The 20454-nt window shown below is 40.2% G+C and overlaps 1 protein-coding gene across 4 annotated transcripts; it reads left to right on the forward strand.

Moving 5' to 3' along the window:
* Positions 1 to 1413: 1413 nt before the first annotated feature.
* Positions 1414 to 15874, forward strand: RWDD3 (RWD domain containing 3). Of its 4 annotated transcripts, none has more exons than XR_001001546.1 (4): positions 1414 to 1568; positions 12877 to 13381; positions 15186 to 15301; positions 15400 to 15874. XR_001001546.1 is itself a non-coding variant. In XM_011940033.1 (4 exons), exons 1-4 carry the CDS (start codon positions 1484 to 1486, stop codon positions 15512 to 15514), a joined length of 804 nt encoding a protein of 267 aa, XP_011795423.1. In that variant the 5' UTR covers positions 1414 to 1483; the 3' UTR covers positions 15515 to 15874. The 4 variants fall into 4 exon arrangements, 3 of the variants coding, with proteins under 3 accessions (XP_011795423.1, XP_011795424.1, XP_011795426.1); XM_011940033.1 differs by having other exon boundaries at positions 12877 to 13364; XM_011940034.1 differs by having other exon boundaries at positions 12877 to 13317.
* The last annotated feature ends 4580 nt before the right edge of the window (positions 15875 to 20454 follow it).

A 20454-nucleotide genomic window follows, 5' to 3' on the forward strand; every position in this document is an offset into this window, starting at 1 on the left:
TTCCCTGCAGTCCGTCTTGTTCGGTTTCCTTTCTGTTCCGGGAAGGCAGTATCTTTTCCTTTATCAGATTCCTTTTTTACCAATAGCGGGAATGGTAATGGTGAATGGATGCAGGGTCTTAAAATCAGCCAACTTTGTTCTGACTTCTGTAAGTCAGTGACAGGAGTCACTGCATAACGACCTAAATTCCCATATTTATCTCATGAAATGTGATTTCTTATACAAACAAAAGTTGTGAGAACTCCATGAGCAAGACCAGCTGCTTTTGGGGGCTGCCAAATTTTAAATTGTTACTGGAAAAGCAAAGACCAGGCAAACATCCGAGAGACAGACCTACTGCAGATAAGTATTGTAATCTTGCTCACTATAATCAAAACAGAATAGATTGCTTATTCTGTTACCCTATTGATATTGCTCACATTTTAAAATTTAGATGCTGGACTCAAGAATGATAATTTCATTAAGCTTCAAGAGTCACATTGTATTGTAGGCATCGAATATCACGAAATGGAAAACACTGCAAAGCTAGTGTTTACACCCTTGGGTCATACCCCCAACGGCTAAGGATTCCCACTGGCCACCTGCAGCAGGGCTGTCCCCTGTGAAGGCAGGAGACAAACGAGGAGCCTTAGGACACTTTGCTCCCAGGACTTTGGCGCACAGTTCCCATGAGTCCTGGTCCCTCAAGTCAACATTCCGAAGCCAGGACTGGCAGGTCCTGACCCTCCCTTTTTGCACCCGTAAGGGGAAGGGCTCGGGAATCCGGACCTTGTCTAGAGTCCCGGCACCAGTACCACTTCGGAGGGCATCCTGGAGGTTGTTACTAACCCGGGCCTCTTCGGGCTTCCCAGACACCAGGGTTGCTAACAGCTCCATGGGGGCAAGAATTTTATTTTGTTAACTGTGGTTATCTCCAACACTCGGTTCAAACCTGAGCAGGGCAAGGTCTCACCTCGTCTCCCGGTCACTTCCCTGCTTGTTTGTTTCTTCCTAACTCTCAAGTGTCCTTCGCCCAGTTCATCCCCACCTCAGCAGCCCAAGGCTGGGCGGGGACGGTCGGGGTTCGAAGCCTGCAGCTAAACTTAGAGGGTTTCAGGCTTTGCTGGGAGGCCTCCCTGTGCTCAGAAGAGCCGGAGGTAAGCTGGGCTGTCGCCTCGGGTGCAGACAGAGACGCAGGGGCTCGACCTCCAAGAAAATCTCCAAACCGAGGGCCTGAGCTTCGCGTCTGTAGTTAATGAGCAAGAGCTTCTGGGCGGAACTTCTAAGGGTCCAGCCCGCCCAGTCTCCCCCCACACTCACCCCGTCTCGCCCCGCCCACGTTCGTTTCGCTCCGCCCTCGCCCCATCTCGCTCCGCCCCCGTGCTGCCCGGCTGCGGAGGTGCGGGGTGCCCCCAGGTGGCCGCAGGCAGTGCTGCTCCTGGCCGATGGAGGCGGCGGCGGCGACAGCGGAAGGGGAAGCGCTGAGGCGGCGAGGCCCACAGCCATGGCGGAGCCCGTGCGTGAGGAACTCTCGGCCCTGGCCGCGATTTTCTGCGGGCCCCACGAGTGGGAGGTGCTGAGCCGCTCAGGTGACTACTCCCGCGCGGGAGGGACAGGGCGCCCTCAGGGGCCACCCGCGTTCTCTCTGCGGCTCCTCCCCACCACTGAGCCTGGGCACCCAGCCTGTGCCCACGTATGGGGACCGGGTTAGTTGAATGATGGAGTGACACGTCCTGGAGGCCGGAGTGGTGTCGCAGCGGGCGGGAGTTTGAGGCGACCCCAGAAACACTAAGAGAGCGGTGCGGCCCACGAGAGCCTCTGCCGCCGGTCCTGCTCCCGGAGCCGCGGGCCCCTGCGGTCCGCGTCCCCAGGCCCTTCCCCAGCCTCCCACCATTCAGATCTCACCCTGTAAAGAAGCCTGTGCTGAGGCCTCCTCGTTGTTCTGTGTCATTCCTAAGCACTATGCCCTAGGCCCACGAGAGCACTCCCCGATTTTAACTTTACACGGGTATTTGTACGTCTTAAGTTGCAGGAGGGCAGGGTCTGTTTGGTAATTCTCTAGGTACCTAGAACGGTGCCAGCCAGGCACATGGTAGGTAGTTGGTGTTTGTTGACTGAACTTTTTAATTTATTCAGTGCTCAACCTCAGCTTTATCTGCATTCTATTTCCAAGTTGTTTGCTTTTCTGATACTTTTTTTTTAGGTGGAGTCTCGCTCTGTTGCCCTAGCTAGAATGTCGTGGATCCATCTCGTGTCATTACAGCCTCCGCCTTCCGAGTAGCTGGGATCACAGGCGTGTGCCACCATGCCTGGCTAATTTGTATATATATAATACTTTAAAAAATAATTTATATATATATATGTGTGTGTATATATATATATATATATATATGCTTTTTTTGGGGGGGGAGTCTCGCTTTGTCCCCCAGGCTGGAGTGCAGTGACGCAATCTCGGCTCACTGCAAGCTCCGCCTCCCGGGTTCACGCCATTCTCCTGCCTCAGCCTCCAGAGTAACTGAGACTACAGAGTAGCTGGGACTACAGGCGCCCGCCACCACGCCCGGCTAATTTTTTTATTTTTAGTAGAGACGGGGTTTCACCGTGTTAGCCAGGATGGTCTGGATCTCCTGACCTCGTGATCCACCCGCCTCGGCCTCCCAAAGTGCTGGGATTACAGGCGTGAGCCACCGGCGCCTGGTCTTCCGATACTTTTTTTTTTTTAAAAAACAAGCTCTTGAGAGCTTTATTAGTCATTTAGCCCACATTTGTTGAATCCCTGCTGCCTGCAGACTTTGTCAGGGTTTCAAAGACACCGCTACCCATGGCCTCTAGGAGCTTACAGTGTAGAGAGGTTCTTTTGACTATTTTTTGATGATAGGTGAAACTTTCCCTGTGTGTGGCTTCTATTGAGTAAAAAAAAAATGCCATTTAGGAGAAAGTACCGTGACTCAGCTTTCACTTAGCTTTCAGATACATTATGTACATGTTCGGGGCATGAGAGTTATCGTTCTAATGTTATATTGTAGCTACTACTAAAATTGACTTTCTGACCATAAATTGGTTAACTTTTAAGAAGGTTACCTTTAAGAAGGTAGTCTAGGCTGGGCGCGGTGGCTCACGCCTGTAATTCCAGCACTCTGGGAGGCTGAGGCTGGCGGATCACCTGAGGTCAGGAGTTTGAGACCAGCCTGTCCAACAAGGCGAAACCCTGTCTCTACTAAAAGTACAAAAATTATCTGGGCGTGGTGGCATGTGCCTGTAATCCCCGCTACTCAGGAGGCTGAGGCAGGAAAATCACTTGAACCCAGGAGGTGGAGGTTGCAGGGAGCCAAGATCTTACCATTGCACTGCAGCCTGGGTAACAAGAGTGAAACTCTGTCTCAGGGAAAAAAAAAAAAAAAAAGGTAGTCTGAAAATGGGCTGGATGTTGTGAGAAAACCATCTAAGATTAAGATCCTTCATGGTATCCATTGGATGTGTTACTCACTGAAGGACAGGGAGTTGACTTCCATTTATTCCTTCTTGCATTCATTCACTTACATCCACTCATGGGGCACTGTTATGTTCCAGGCACTATGCACTTATTAGTGTAATGGAGTTGCTTTCTTTTTAGTGCCCAGCCTGACTTGTGTCTTTTGAAACAATTGTTTAAAATCCATATGAAGGGATTTACTCACTTTTAGTGTTTTCTTGTCATCCCTCTTCTGATTGGATAATTCTTCACCATCTCCCTCTCTGTCTCCACTGTTCTCTTTAGTGATAATTACTTCTGCCTGAGGCAGCTGTTTGAAGAGATCATCAGTTTTCCTAAATTCCTTTATTATGGCTCAGTTGGGAATATCCTGGAAAAATGAACCTGCAATTTCCCATCACACCGTAAAGAACTGGTAATGCTTGGGTCATTAGTACACAGCTGAGCATAAAACACTGCTGAAGGGTCAGAGAAAACCCAAAAATGTAAGCATAGAAAGAAAACAGTTTCTTAATCTTGAGAACACTGTGGACCCTTTATCTGCTGTTAAATTGAGCATGACTTTCAAGCCATGCCTCCTAATTAATTTAATTCAGTGTTCTGGCATCAGTAAGTAATTGAATTATAAAAGAATTCAGTGTAACAACTTAGGACATTTTGTTGCTGAGAGGTAGAACAATTCAGTGATTGAAATGGGGATGTTTGATGTTCACAACTTGGAATTAAGGGTAAGGTAAGGCCTTTTTTTTTTTCTTTTTTTCCCATGGTTTTCATAACATCTTTTTACAAAGTAAGGGCTTCTTTAACAGACCACAGTAAACATGCAGTAGACTGCTGGCTACCACTCACCGTCACTGTCAGTTTGGGTTGGAGGATACACGCCTGATACCAGAACACTCTAAACACCAGTTCTTTTCTGGCCTCCCCCAAATAAGGTTCTCCCTTTTGCTGCTGGAATCAGGAGAATGTTGCAGAGGAATTGCATTCCTGGTAACACGATAACCCAGCAAGACTCAGACTGCTAACCCAAGGATCAACTATTAAGGCCGTAAGATTGAAGAAGCCGAATAATTGGATTCCATTTAGCTGGACTAATTTTATGCTGAGAATTTCAGGGGATTTTATCTGCCTTTTGATCTCTTTACAATGGTTATAGCAAGCTCATAGTAAGAGGCATAACCATCTCTTAGGGGTGCAAATTAAGTAAGTCCCTACACTCTCATCTACAAGGGAGGGCTGTGGATAGACCCCATTAGGGATATTCTGTTTTTTTCTATGCATTGTACTCAGTCCAGGTGCCAGATTTGATGGGGTGACCTGCCATGTCTGTGATACTTTAAATACATGTTACTTGATGAGGGTTACTATTGGTCTTACTTCACAGAGAAGATAACTGATACTTAGACTGGTTAAATAACCACCAGGCTCCAGGTGTATGGGCCTTTGCACTGCATCATGCTCCTTAATAGAGAGATGGGGCTGTTGCATCAGGAAAATAGTTCTTGGAAAGCAAGGAAATACTTGTCCAGAGAGAGAGATAATGAGCACCCAGAGAAAAGACATGAGTGTGGGCCAACTTATGTTCAGAACAATCCCAAAGGGGAGTGTTTCTGCATGTATGTGTGGATCTATGAGAGGTGTGAGATTGGTATTGTATCGCCATTTTCCTGATGGGGAAATTGAGTGACACAGATTATGTGGCCACAGTCAATGTTCATTTTATGTGGCAGTTGTGCTTCTGGAAATAATCTAACAGATAAAGTTGTAAGATGGGAGAATCCAATATCATGTAATATGTTTTCACAGAAGCTGCAGAGTGAATTTTTGTATTTTATCAACACTAATGTTCAGATTAGTTTGGACCCTTTTATAAAATAAATCGTGACTGTCACACATTGACCCCTCTAAATCTGTTCAGCTTGGTTTTCTGCTGATTGTCGGTATTGAGCTCACTTCTGTAAAACCGATGAGATTGCTACTTTTAGCTTCATTTATTTTTAGGTTTTTTTTTTTCCTTCTGAAGCTACACTGAAACTTATGTAAAAATCCAGCTGAAGCATAAAACAAGCACTGGTGTATGCTTGCCTGGGAGCTGCCCGGGAGCAAGAGGACACAGTCTTGTCTTATCAAGTATGAGAGGGTGCTGGAGGTTTCTTAGTGGTTTTCTTCAAAGTTGTATGTTGAGGATATATAACAATTGCAAAGAAAAAAATACAAGTGTAGGGAAAGTCACATGTATATGGTATGTAAATGATTTCTTAATGGGCTCTTAGTGAATCCTGAAGAACCCATTCTCTTCAGTTTTACCTTTTTAAAAAGTATCTTCTGTTATTTGCATTTATAGAGTTTCTATTGTGTGTTGTATTTTATGAAGTAGAAAGAAACCTTAAATATAGCATTAGTGTGAATTTGGAGTTCTAAAAGTTTAGTTTCTCTAGTTTGAATTTCTGTTTGGAATGTGGTTAGGAGCATACTTTCAGATGTTTGTAAGGAAGTATAAGGTTTGAAACCTGTTTCAGTTTGTGTTTTAGGTATGAAAATGACACACTTACTGTAAGACAGAATGATTTGGTTAGAAACAAGTAGTCGATTTGTATCAACTTCAACCAGAGGGCAAGACCTATATCTTTTGGTAGGGTCTTTAGAATACATGAAAATAGCCTTGGACTTAGGAAATGTTAGTTTTCTGGGGGCAAGCCTTAAGTTTTCTAGGGCATAGATGTTTGTTGAGAATGATCAGTTTGTGAATTAAGCTTATTAACTAAAGTTTTGGGGGGCTATGGAGGGGCAGAGATTAGTGTTAGATTTAGAGCATAATTATTTTTCTGCTAATCACTGTTTCTAAGCTGTTAATAACCTTAAAGCAGATGGGGGCAACTTTGTTTTCTTTTTCATTATGGCAAAAAGAGAAAACAAAAATCAGACTTACAGTGCATGTGTTATATGAAAAATTCTGAGGCAAAAAGGAGCCAGTTTAATTGCTTGTACAATGTCAAGCAGATGAGAAATGGAAGAGTACAATACATACTTCTAGAGTTTTCAGGAGAAAATGAGTTTTTAAAAGTATGTAATTTTATTGCCACATTAAATACCAGAAGAATGGAGGATGTTATTGGGCTTTTCAGTTTCTTGTAGAGATGACAGTATCATTTTGTATAATCTTATTTTGCAGCTGGTGGGCAGGGGGATTTACCAAGACCAATTAGAAAGAATGCTAATCCTTTCCAATTCTTAAAAGAACTAAGGCAGTTTTCTTCCAAACATATAACTAGTATGGGGGTCACAGTTTTCTAACGTGAAAGTCAGGAGTTTCACCCATTGCTATTCTGTTTGCTGACTAGGACCAGAAAATAACACAGAGAAAAATGAAAATTGGTAAGGACTGACATGGCTGGTTCAATAGCTTTTCAAGACTTTCCCCCTGGACTACCAACATGTTTCTTTCATGTGGTTTCCTGCACTAGAGAGGACCCAGTGGGTGTTTATATGGCACAGGTTGGAGAATACTATGGGTGGTCTCAGGGTCTTGATCAGAAAGGGATTCTTCAAAGTTTGCAGCATAGCATCTTGCTTCAGTGTGGATACATTGCCTTCTTCTGTAGTAAAATCTCTGTCTCCTGCTTATAAGGACCCTTATGATTATATTCAGGGCTCACCTGGGTAATCCAGGATAATCACCCCCATCAAAATCCTTAATTTAATCATGTCTGCAGAGACCCTCTTGCCATGTGAGGGAACATATTCACAACTTCTGGGGAACAGAATGTACACATCTTTGGGCCCATTATTTAACACAGGTACCAGGGATTTCTGTATCTGAGAGATCCATGATTACAAGCTACTAGTACAATTCCAAAAGCTATATGACTGTAAAGTTTAAAAGTTTTTTTGTATCCCCCCATTTTGGTTGTTGTTTAAAAAGAAAATCAAGATATTTCACTGCTGGAAAAATGTTAATTTAGTTTAACCACAATAATTCTGGGCATGAAAATACCATGAAATAAGTTTGAAATACCATGGAAGTCATTAGGTGGGACTTAGGGAGGAACTGTGGAACTGGACAAAATTTTAGGAGACAGAAAGTTAAGGGCCTTCTTGGAGATAGTAGGAGCAAGTGGCAGAGATGGGACACCTGAGACTGAGGACATGGTATAAAATGGGTAATGAAGCAAAGAGTGAGGGGAGAGGAAGTCAGAGTGGTAGGCTGGCCCTAGGCGTTGCATGGAGGAATTTGTAATTCATTTCAGTCTGGGAGAGTGGTATTGGGATGATTTGGTGTGGGGAGAGGCAGGCGGCGAGGAGACCACTGTTGCAGAAGCCAGAGAAAGGCCTGAATTAGGAGGGTGGAAGGGAGAGAAATTCTGGAGGACTTGTGGGATTTGGCAGTTGAATGCTAAGTATGAAAGGAGGGAAAAAAAAGTGGACGGCAGCTTTAAGATTTTATGCCTAGGCCAGGTGTTGTGAGTCACACCTGTAATCCCAGCACTTTGAGAGGCCGAGGCAGGCAGATCACCTGAGGTCAGGTGTTTGAGACCAGCCTGGCCAACATGGTGAAACCCCATCTCTACTAAAAACACAAAAATGAGCCAGGTGTGGTGGCGGGCGCATGTAATCCCAGCTACTTGGGAGGCTGAGGCAGGCCAATTGCTTGGACCTGGGAGGCAGAGGTTGCAGTGAGCTGAGATCACACCACTGCACTCCAGCCTGGGCAACAGAGCAAGACTCCATCTCAAAAAAAAAAAAAAAAAAATGCCTAGATAAGTGGAGGAAGAAAGTTGTTTGTGGAATTATGCTTTAGAGAATGCCTGTCATTTAGGGGTTTAGGAAAAGTAGAAAAACAGTGCAGCGATGAGCAGGGATGTAGGAAAAGAACCAGGACACTGTGGTGTCTGGGAGGTAAGGGAAGAGAATTCTGAGATTGGTTCAGCAGGTTCAGAAGCTATAGAAGGGTAGGACTGGATAAGGGCCACAGAATGTGGCTATGTCAGGGGTGCCCAAAGCACCCTCACTCTCAGTGATTTGCCAGAAGCACTTATAGGACCCGGAAAAACTGTTATATTCATGATTGCAGTTTATTGCAGCATAAGAATACAGACTAAAATGAACAAAGAAAGAGTTGCATGGAATGAAGTCCAGGAGAAACTGGGAGCAAGTGTCCGGGTGTCTCCTCCAGTAGGGTCACACAGACATGCTGAATTTTCTTAGCAATCATGTGTAACAACATGTGACATGTGTTCCCAACCAGGACAGCTCATTTGAGCCTCCTTGTCAGAATTTTAATTGGGGTCAATCTTGTCAGCATGTAATACTTACGTGACTCATTTCAGCTACTCAGACTCCAGTCTCTAGAGCAAGAAGATTTACCATAAATCACATTTTCAGCTAAATCCTTTAATCAGACTGTGTGGTCCAACACTTCAGGCATACAAAAAAAAAAAAAAAAAGAATAAATAAAAAATAAAACCCACACTCTTTTTTTTTTGAGATGGAGTCTCACTGTTTCGCCCAAGCTGGAGTGCAGTGACATGATCTCTGCTCACTTTAAGCTTCACCTCCTGATAAAACCCACATTCTTAACAGGTAGAATGTTACCAGGACTCTTAGCTCAGCTCTTAGGAGCCAGCCATGGGCCAGTCCTGAAGACAGGCTGTTTGTGGGAATGTGCATAATTTGAGCACCCTACTCCTGCTGAGTTTTCTCTTTCTTGCACAGTGGTAATTAGGAGGTCATTGGTAATGTTTGAGAAAGGAGCTTCAGAGACAAGGTATGTCGGAAGCCACGGTACAAGCAGTTGCAAAGAGAGTAGAGAGTGGCTTGTGGGAAAATGGATGAGAGAATTATATTTTAAGAAGACTGCAGATGAAAGGATAGAGAATGATAGGTCAGTAGCTTAAGGAAATTAGTAGCACTGAATTTTTTTTTTTCATACAAGAAGATAAATATTTTCTTAGTAGAGGAGAGGAATAATTAGAGGGAGGGTTAGAAAATGCAAACACTGCCCAGGTGTGGTGGCACACCACCTGTAATCCTAGCACTTTGGGAGGCCAATATGGGAGGATTGCTTGAGGCCAGGAGTTCAACACCAGCCTGGGCAACATAGCAAGGCCCCTATCTCTGCAAAAAATAATAATAAAAATTAGCCAGGCATGATTACATGCCTGTAATCTCAGCTACTCAGGAGGCTGAGGTGGGAGGACTGTTTGAGCCCAGGAGATCAACACTGCAGTGAGTCATGATCATCCCACTACACTCTAGCCTGGGTGACAGAGTGAGACCCAGTCTCAAAAAGCAAACAAAAACAAAAAAACAAGCACAAGACCAGTGATAGGGTTTCCTGTGGAAGGGAGGAAGACACTTCTTTCTCAGATAAAACAGTGAAAAAGGGCAAGATGATTAAAAATAAACAAGGTGTAATCAAGTAGCCCAGCAGTTCCTAGGTAGCAATGAGAACTGCAGTTCCTTGGTCACTAGCACACTTCCATGGATTCAGCCATTAAGGAGACAGTGAACCCAGATGGATTTGGACAGTCACTGCTTACTGCACAGCAGGCAGCATTAGCTTCGTGCTCACATTGATTCTCCTTGTCCCCCAAGTTCAATGGTGTGATGTGGAGGTAGACTGAGGTGCATACTATGCATTCAGTGGGTCTTTGTTATAGCTGAGGGGCAGTGAGCTTAGGAACCCTCTGGTCTTATGAGGGGGCTGCTAGTGATCCTGCTCAATCTTTGTCCTGAAGGAGTACGTTACCTTATATTGCTTAGGAAACAAATCTGACCCCTGACCTGGAGGAGAAACTCTAGCTTCCAAGGCTGTCGGTTATACAAATGTCCTTGAACAAAGCTGTTGATGTCCTTTTTTCAGAAGGCATTTAGAAATGCTAGATTGTAGCCATCTGACCTGCACACACTGACCTAGCGATGGATGAGAGGTGTACACTGACACAGATATTTTGCCTGTCAGTGTGGCTAAGGGGGTTCTGCTCCTGAATCTGCAGTGTGGGCCCCAATAAGCTGGCGAAGTTCACATTTATTTAGTACAGATTAAATGACAAAGGCCACGAGTAAACACCACTAGTGGGTAATTAAAATTGCCATCCCCTCGCCCGCCCCCAGTAGAGAGCAGTCATGCACCCACGGAAAATCAAAGGTTGGTCTTAGGACCACATGAGTAAACAAGTTATTTAGGTAAACTCCCCCACATTCCCTTGTTATTTGCTCTTTTGCTATCAACTCAAGGTAAAGAGGATTAGGCTGCTTTCAGCCAAATCTTTTACTGAAGCTATGCAACCCCCCCGGCCTTCCAAGAAGGTTTGTGACTATTTCCTATAACTATCTTTTAATTTTTCTTCTACAATTTTTCCCACCACCCTGACCGAACTCTCACTCCAGATCCCTGGAGAATTACCTACCAACACAGACATTTATGTTTATATAAATTATATGTACACGTATATGTATGCATATTTATGAATAAAGATGAATAAAGAAATGTTTAGGTGTAGAAGAGAAGTCAAGGAAGATCACTTGGGATATATCCCTGCTCTCGTGTTCTGAAACACTGGATTGAGTCCATATGATGGGATCTGTGTCTTACCTATCATTTTCCCTCAGAGACTAGTACAGTGCCTTGAGCTTAGTAGGTGTTCAGTGAATGTTGAATGATGAATGATTGAAGATCTTTAAAAGTTCTCCTCCTCCTTGAAGAGAGAGTGTCAACTCTCTAGATGATTACTAGAAAGTTTATTCAGCCTAAATGGTCATGTGTTGTCTGCAGTTCTGTTTGTAATGTCTGTTTTACATATTGAAATGTACTGTTTTAACATAGGCAGCCTACTGTAACAATAAAATATTTTTTAAAAAAGGATAAGTACTTAGGCTGGGTGTGGTGGCTCATGCCTGTAATCCCACCACTTTGGGAGGCCAAGGTGGGTGGATCACCTGAGGTCAGGAGTTTGAGACCAGCCTAGCTAACATAGAAAAATCCTGTCTCTACTAAAAATACAAAAATTAGCTGGGCATGGTGGCACATGCCTGTAATCCCAGCTACTCTGGAGGCTGAGGCAGGAGAATCTCCTGAACCCAGGAGGCGGAGGTTGCATTGAGCTGAGATCGTGCCACTGCACTCCAGTCTGGGCGACAGAGTGAGACTCTGTCTCAAAAAAAAAACAAAAACAAAAACAAAAGATAAGTAACTAGATAGAAGAAGAAGGGATTTTGAGAAACATAATGGGTTTTGGAGGAATGTACAAAGTTACACTTGGAAAATTTTTCTTCTGAAATACACCTATTTATAACGGTTAACTGTGTTTCCAGATGATGTCCTAAAATAGTCGTTCCTTGCAGCTGGTACTGAAGAGTGTATGAAAGAAAAACTCTATAACAGATGTATCTGGTCCTGTATGAATCAATGTCTGTAGCAATGGCTTTTACATATGTGGAATCAGAAGGCTAGGAAGCAATTTTAATGTTCTGTTCTTTAAATTGGGGATACATTCAGGTTTCAGTTGCTGAGGCTGTTGAGCAGCAGTCCAGGTATGAAAATGGGAAAGATTTGACTGCTTCTCTCATGCAGAGGAATAAAGCAAAGGCACATGCAGAGGGAAGTAGGGGTGGAGAGAGGCAAGTTAGCTTCAGAGAGATTTATTTGCACCCAGTTCTGTTCTACTCAGCCTGACGTTTTATCATCTTTTTGAAAAGTGGCGTGAAGTGGTGTGGAACACATCAGAGGGTGAAGCCGAACAAATCTGAAAGAGAGCAGAGGATTTCATATGATATCCTATGTGTGCTTTCCCCTTCCTTCTTAGGAGCTGGAAGAAGCAGAATTGATGTCCACTCAATTTCAGTTCATCTTGCCACCTTCATGTTACACTGATACTAATGTATTTGAAATAAGAAGAGAACATTCCAGGCAGTTACTGTGTCACATGCAGTCATCAGTTTCTCTGCAACCCTACAACCACAGGGGATTCCATTGTTTGCTTTGACTTGGACTTCCCATAAAATGACTTTCATTGGATTTAGTGTATAATTTTTAAATTAATTACTGATTTTGTATATACATGGTATTGTATCTTTGAAAGCGCGTATGAGTTTATTAGGGATTTTCAGAATTATCATCTAAGTCTGGCTAGAAAAAAAATTACCTGATGAAAAACCTTTCTGGTAACTTAATAAAAATGGGGTGATAGCAAGTGTAAATGCCAGTTAAGTCCTGGGCGCTGGTGTGTGTGAATACATGAATACATGTGTATGGTTGAAGGAAATAATTTGTGAATCATAGCTTTCCTAGTATTACATGTCCCTTCATAAAATAGCTCAAAGTTTTCTCATGAAAAATAGACATTTGAGACAAAAGTTTGAACTTCCTAGTGTTCCATTCAAATTAAATAATGTACAGCTAATGATTATTTTTGGATGCCTTTCAGAGACAGATGGGACCGTGTTCAGAATTCACACAAAAGCTGAAGGATTTATGGATGCGGATATACCTCTGGAATTGGTGTTCCATTTGCCAGTCAATTATCCTTCATGTCTACCTGGCATCTCGGTTAACTCTGAACAGTTGACCAGGGCCCAGTGTGTGACTGTGAAAGAGAAGTTACTTGAGCAAGCAGAGAGCCTTATGTCGGAGCCTATGATTCATGAGCTGGTTCTCTGGATTCAGCAGAATCTTAGGCATATCCTCAACCAACCAGAAACTGGCAGTGGCAATGAAAAGTGTACTTTTTCAACAAGCACGACCATGGATGATGGATTGTGGATAACTCTTTTGCATTTAGATCACATGAGAGCAAAGACTAAATATGTCAAAACCGTGGAGAAGTGGGCTTCAGATTTAAGGCTGACAGGAAGACTGATGTTCATGGGTAAAATAATACTGATTTTACTACAGGGAGACAGAAACAACCTCAAGGTGCCAAAAAGTTAAATGTTGAGTATGAATCTGGCTATTTTCTGCTTAAAATGGTGTGTCTTTAAGTGTGTTTTATAACAATGGGATAGATTAATTATTAAGATGTTTCTGCTTTCATTATTATCATCTTAATGGATCTTCCTTTTCTTTTTAAAGAATGTCTGACTGCTAATTACAAGTACAAACTTGCAAAGCTTGAAGAATAAGATTACATTTTAAAAATCATGTTACTTAATAAAGTGACAGGTTATTTTAAAAGCTCTGTGGCACATGAGTGTTTGTTTCTGTAATTAGCTATGAGCTTGAACTTTATAAATGTGCACTAAAAGTTTGTGCATATTAATACTTCTTCCCATACTTTGGCACAGCAAGGTGTGTATTTGTGGATAGTCTGCAAGATTTGTAACTTTCTGGCTGTTAAAAATACATTCTGACACTTTAATTTGGTATGTATAATACCTGGAAACAGGAGCTTGTCTGTTATAACTGAGATTTCATGTTAGTAGAAGTAGAATCATTAGGGCTGTCAACTTGTCACCTCCTACCTAACTTTTGCTTTCCACCTGACTTATCTCAGCAATTGCTTTCAAAATCATCATCTTCTTCAGATTTTTCAAGTTCTTATTCTAATCTCATCTGACCTGTTTTAGGTGAGACAAGATGAGGAAAACTTTTTTATATTTTAAATCTTAGAAGAGCTACAAATCACTTAATAGGTTTTATACTTTCAGATAGGTTAGGTCACGAATAATTACATTTGAATTTATTTAAGACAAATTTAGTGTGAACAGCCTATAATCTTAAAGATTTGTAAAATAATGACCTAGTTTTTTCATGATGGGCTCTTACCACAAAACTACTTTGGCATTTGGTTAACCAGACTCATGCTGGGTTACAGTATATAGATACAACAGTAATTCAGATTTAATACATATCTTGGATTGGAGCTGACTGAGGAACCTCTTGTTTTAAAGTGATTTGTAGTATATCTGTAACGTTTGATCCTTTTGGGTAAAATAATAGCTGACAAAAAATAAATACAAATTAATTTTCTTGCTCATCTTTACCTAAAAGGCTCAGATTTCTCTTTAAGCCAGCTCAGGAATATTAAGCTAAACACAGCTATTTTGCAGATGTTGTTACTCAGATTGAAACATCAATTAATTAACAAGTATTTATTTATATTTACTAGAACCCTGCTAATGCAGAGAAATAATACTTTTTTAGGATATCTTTTTTCAGCTCTTTCTAAAATGTCATTTTATATAAATTTTTCATATTTTTATAAGATTGTATACTAGGATTGAGGATGTATAGGTACATATTTATAGATGCTATCAATTTGGAATGATAAGTGCTGTGTGCCTGGTAATGTCATTTAGCTGCTGAATTTGTAATAGAACAGTGGCTTGTGCTTTCAAGTGTGCCATGGCGCTATATCCAGGTACTCCTCTAGTACTTTGCATGTATTATTTCATTTAATCAGTACAACTTCCCCATGAGGTAGATCCTCCCATTTTATGGAGAAGGCAACTGAGCCACAGAGGATTTAAGTAACCAGCCCAGAGTAAGAACTGGTAGGCAGTTCAATCCAGATTTAAACTTGGGGAGTTGGATTATATTGTTCTTTACTCCTGTATCCACCACTACATTATTCTGCCAAGTATGTAAAAACAAGTATGTAAAAATTCTTACTGCTTGATTTAAAAAGGGGGTATTCTTTAAGCATGAAAATAAGCCTACAGGTTTATGACTCCTTTACAACTAGGACTTTGAGATTCAGAGTAAGATACGTATTTAATGTACTGATTTATTATTTAGGAGTACCTGATTCTTCAGAAAACCTCCAAAGTAGATGTGGACTCCAGTGGAAAGAAATGCAAAGAGAAAATGATTAGTGTGCTGTTTGAAACAAAAGTACAGACAGAACACAAAAGGTATAATTTAGTACTATTGCAGATGGAAAAGCAACTGAATCGATAATTATACTCTGACAAATCTAGGCATATTCATGAGTTTCTCTTGTATAATGCAGGTTTCTGGCATTTGAAGTCAAAGAGTATTCAGCGTTGGATGAATTACAAAAGGAATTTGAAACTGCAGGACTTAAGAAGCTTTTCTCCGAATTTGTACTTGCGCTGGTAAAATGAAATGGAAGACAGGAATCTTTTAGTAAAATAGCAGTGTTTTTTGTTGTTTTTGCATTGGATTTTGGGAGTGGTTAATTGAAATAGTCACCAGGGAGCAATTTTAGTTTCTCTGAAGCAAAATGATAGGCATCATTTTAACTTCAGGAACAAAAGCCAGTTCTGTTTTATGAAATATTAAACATGAAGAAAACTTGTATATTCTAATGTTTGCCAGGAAAGTCTAGGTTCAGTAGATGAGACATTATTTAAAAGACACATTTAAAAATACAGTAAATGAACACTTGTTTTTATAGACAATATTTGTTTGGAACTATGTAATTTTCTGGCTAATTTTCTTGTAATTAAATGATTTTTTAAAAAGATTTGTTTTCATGTTTACTTTTTTAATGTTTATATTTTTAGCATTTGATCACCATTTTCCCCCATCCAGCTTATGTCTAATGTTTTAATAAATGTCAAGAAAAATATAACACCGAATTTTTTTATGGAATTACATAAATTGTTAGTTTAAATACAAAGTTCTGTAGAACCAGATTTACAGTTGCTTTTTGAGGGTGTTTTAGAATAAAATAGCATGATACTTGCTAGCCTTAGGACTAGAGGTTTGATTCCAGTTCAAATTCTTCTTTGAAAAATTGAACTTCTTGTTTTATACGAAGAGAAGTGTTCATACAGAATGAACCTGGCTTGCTGGATGGAGGAAATTATATAAAAATACTATTTTTGTTTCTTATGAAATCTGTCAAAACATGGTAAAATATATTTATCATGAACTGATGAGAGAAGAAGCCATAAAACTTATATTAAAATCTGTAATAAAATATAAGTAGACATTTATATCTCAGAAAGGATATTTGTACGCATGAAGCCACCTGGGCTGCTAAAATAAGGGGCTGAGTCATGGAAGAAAGGCCAAGTGAATCCCTTTCACTGCCACCTATGAAGTATAGTGATATCATTATACAATTATAACTGATGGGGGAGGGAAGTGAGGAGAATGTGGCATGCTGAACAGTGTTTCCTGATAGTAATGTTCTGTGATGATGTCAGTTCAATCTGATTGTCTTATTTTCAGGTACCTTTGTAATTTAATTATACCTATCTGTTGATTATTTTATGGGTTTCTTTAATGAGGAGATGTTCAGTTTATTTACTCTCATTCTAGTATGTTGATGTGTGTGTGTGTGTGTGTGTGTGTGTGTGTGTGTGCGTGTTTTGGAGAACTGGTAAATGTAGTTAGATTATTCTATGGCAAGAGCATGTAGAGCAAGGAGAAGCTACCCTTCTGGTACGCAGAACTGAGAAAATAGGCTTGAAAATTTGGGGTTGCTCATTATTACCCCTTCATTTGATTTACTGAAGTTTCAGTGAAAATTAACATAATGAAAAAGAAAAGAGTGGAGAATATTGGCCATGTGGTTGAGATGGATTGAGGGGATCATGATACAATATTTTACCTTGACTCTTCTCTGCAAAAATATCTTCCTGCTTATGCTTTCTGGTGCCCTTTTAGCCTTTCATCCTCAAATTTGACTCTTTACAGAACAGCTTGAATCAGATCAACTTGAATGTTCACTGTAATGACTTTCTCCAACTTAATGATATTTCTGCTAAAATTATTTTTAAAAAGTATTGGTTATTATTACTTTCTTAGATGTTTACACGTAAGTCTTTCACAGATACACACACATCAGAATAGAAAACTAAATCTTGACAGAGTTAGCGATTTATATAAATGTAATTTGACCTTTGGATAAAAGAAAATTTTAAATTATATACCAAAAAGCTAGGAGTCTCTTTGGTATTTCTTTAGTGTTAGAGGAAGAGACTCTTAATTATTTCCATTGATATTTTTGCCTCAAACTCTACTGCTTTCTTTTCAGCTTGAGATACTTATGAAAAGATAATTAAGACTTCTGCTTCAGTGATGGTGGACCAGCTTTTCACTGAAGAAAACTAAAAACAAAATATAAAACACATTCTCTTAAAAAGAATCAAAGTCAACAAGACAGTGAAAATTGGGCTAAATCCTGGAGGGGAGAGGAATTCAGAGAAGTAAACCTAGAACTTAGGACTATTTCTTCCTATGGGTACATTTGCCACCCTGCAATAGTCAGCTGAAGGGCTGAGTTCATTTTTGTCAGCTTGAAGATCTAGGGAGTAAATTTGGGGTCTGGAGGATAAAGCAGGTGGGGCCAAGAGGTAGGACCCCCAAAGGACTACACTGTGTTAATAAAGGTGAACTGTACATAAACCAATAGTCCTAGACTATAGGTAAGATTTGAGAATTCTTGGATGAAAGTCTCTGTGATTCTAATACTCTCAAGTCCTCCAAATCTTTGAAGGAAGCTAACATCTTCCTAAGGCCTCAAATTATATCTATGAATTATTTTAAAATTTAGTATCTAGCAAATGATCAGAGGTAACTGGATACATGAAGAGACAAGATAGAAACAGCAGAAAAAACAGGCAGTAGAAATGATTGTGGTAGCTCACGTCTGTAATCCCAGGAACTTGTGAGGCTGAGGTGCGTAGATCACTTGAACTCAGGAGTTCAAAACCAGCCTGGATAATGTGGTGAAACATGTCTCTGCAAAAAATACATAAACTGTTAGCTGGGCGTGGTGGCATGCGCCTGTAGTCCCAGCTACTCGGGAGACTGAGGCAGGAGAATGGCCTGAACCCGGGAGGTGGAGCTTGCAGTGAGCTGAGATCACACCACAGTACTCCAGCCTGGGCAACAGAGTGAGACTCCATCTCAAAAAAAAAAAAAAAAAAAAAAAAAGGATAATTATTTGCAGAAGAGTGCATGGCTTTGATTCAAATCTTAAGGCTCTGTTGGACTTGTGAGTTCTCTAATATAGCATCGTTATAGGCCATAACTATATTGAGCACCATTGGATCTTAAGGGTCATAAAGCCCAAGTAGCAAGGCAGCTTCATTATAGTCTGGATCTGTAGCCTATTATTTTGCTCTGGGCCCCACTCAAAAAAGGCAACTCCAAGAATTAATCAGTAAGTAGGTCAGAGTATACATTCAAATATGAGATATATTGCCACCAAAATCCAAAGATACCTAGGAAACATCATGCCTTAATGGTAGGAGTACAAGGTAAAGTAAGTAACCTTTCACATTGGAATATTCTGGGATATACCTTAAAACACTAGACCCTTAAAAACTTCACTAAGGTAATTGGCTTCTACATTTTCATGGGTTTTATCTCTCTCCCTCTGATAAGTGTCTTCTAAGGCATTTAGGGTTTTTGCTACATTCTTTTCACCAGGTTCAATAAGCAAGTTTGGTGAGATGTTAAAGTGAATGAAGTCCTTGAATACTGGTTTATGACACAGAAAGGTTGAGAGAGTCCTAAAGTAAGATACAGTCCTAAAGTGGAAGTTCGTGGTTGTGGTTACTTCTTGTGGCCTTTGCAAATTAATATAGAGTAAAAAATATTTTCCAAATCAAGAACTAGATATCAAGTACCCAGAGGTATGTTGATTTGCTTCAGTATAAGACTATATTTGGAAGAACAGCTGTAATTAGAGCCGCTAGCTATTTAAATTTGATAATCTGCTGTTACCCTCTAAGACCAACTTGATTCTGGACAAGCCCAAAAGGTGAGTTAAATGGGGATGTTATAGGAATCACACTCGGCAAAAACAGTCTTTTCAACACATGGTCCTGGCACAACTAAATTTTGCCCCTATCTCATATACTCTAGATTAATTTCAGATGGATTACAGTCCTGTGTGAATATAGAATATTTTCTTGACTTTTGGATCCTAATCTTAAACAGGACACAAAGCAATAATCCGTACAGAAAAGACTGATAGATTGTACTACATCAAAACTAGGAACAACTGCTCATCAAAAGATATCATTAAAGATAATAGAAAAACAAAATTCAGAATGGGAGAGGTTATTTGAACACATTTAATTGCTATTGTTCAAATATTTAGAACATTAATAAGAAATAGCAACCTAATAGAAAAATGGGCACAAGAATTTTGAACAAGTGTTTCACAAGTGACAATATCCAAATAGCCAAAAAACATATGTAAAGGTGCTCAACTTTATTAGTAATCAGGTGAAATGCAGAGATAAAACTATAGTAAGGTACCACTAGTCACCCACTAGAACAATTAAAATGTAAAAGACGAACATTTGTATCCACTGAAGTACAGAAATAAAAATTTAAAAAAATATATATATATATTTAAAAAGATGGATAATAGCAAGAGTTGACAAAGAAGTGGAGCAATGCCAATGCTGATATACCATTGGTGGGAGTATATATTTTGACCCAACTGTTTTGAACAAACAGTTGGGTATTATCCATAAAAACTCAAGATTCTATACCTTATAATCCAGCAATTCTACTTCCAGATACATACCTAACAAAAATGTGTACATATGTGTAGGAAGTTACATGTACAAACATGTTTGTGACATCATTTTTAATAGCCCAAATGAAGCAATCCAAGAATTTATCAGCATAAAATGGACAAGTAAATTGTGGTATATTTATACAATGGGATACTATATAGCAAACTAAATGAGCGAATTACAGCCTCATAGGGCAACATGGATCCATCTTTAAAAAATCAACATTGAACCAAGTGAAGTAAACACGAAAGAATACATACTATCTGATTCCAAACATTCAAAAGTAGGCAAAACGATGCTTAATTATGAGGGACACATACTTAAGTGGTGAAACTAAAAGATGAGCAAGGAAGTTGTTATAATAAAAGTCAGGATGGCAGTTACAAATTGGGGCATGGAAGGGGTTGTGACTGGAGAGAGGCATGCAAGGATTTTTTTTCATTTTTTAATTTTTTTTTTATTTTTTCATTTATTTTTTATTTTTTATTATACTTTAAGTTCTAGGGTACATGTGCATAACGTGCAGGTTTGTTACATATGTATACTTGTGCCAT

The sequence above is a fragment of the Colobus angolensis genome, unplaced genomic scaffold, assembly GCF_000951035.1.
Source record: "Colobus angolensis palliatus isolate OR3802 unplaced genomic scaffold, Cang.pa_1.0 Scaffold186, whole genome shotgun sequence".
Taxonomy (NCBI): domain Eukaryota; kingdom Metazoa; phylum Chordata; class Mammalia; order Primates; family Cercopithecidae; genus Colobus; species Colobus angolensis.

What these genes read in the sequence shown, in the direction of transcription:
- RWDD3 (XM_011940033.1), top strand. Translation starts at nt 1,484, where the DNA reads ATGGCGGAGCCCGTGCGTGAGGAACTCTCGGCCCTGGCCGCGATTTTC. An exon ending in GGAGGTGCTGAGCCGCTCAG is followed by an intron (nt 1,569 to 12,876) that starts GTGACTACTCCC and finishes GATGCCTTTCAG; the next exon opens with AGACAGATGGGACCGTGTTC. An exon ending in GTACAGACAGAACACAAAAG is followed by an intron (nt 15,302 to 15,399) that starts GTATAATTTAGT and finishes TGTATAATGCAG; the next exon opens with GTTTCTGGCATTTGAAGTCA.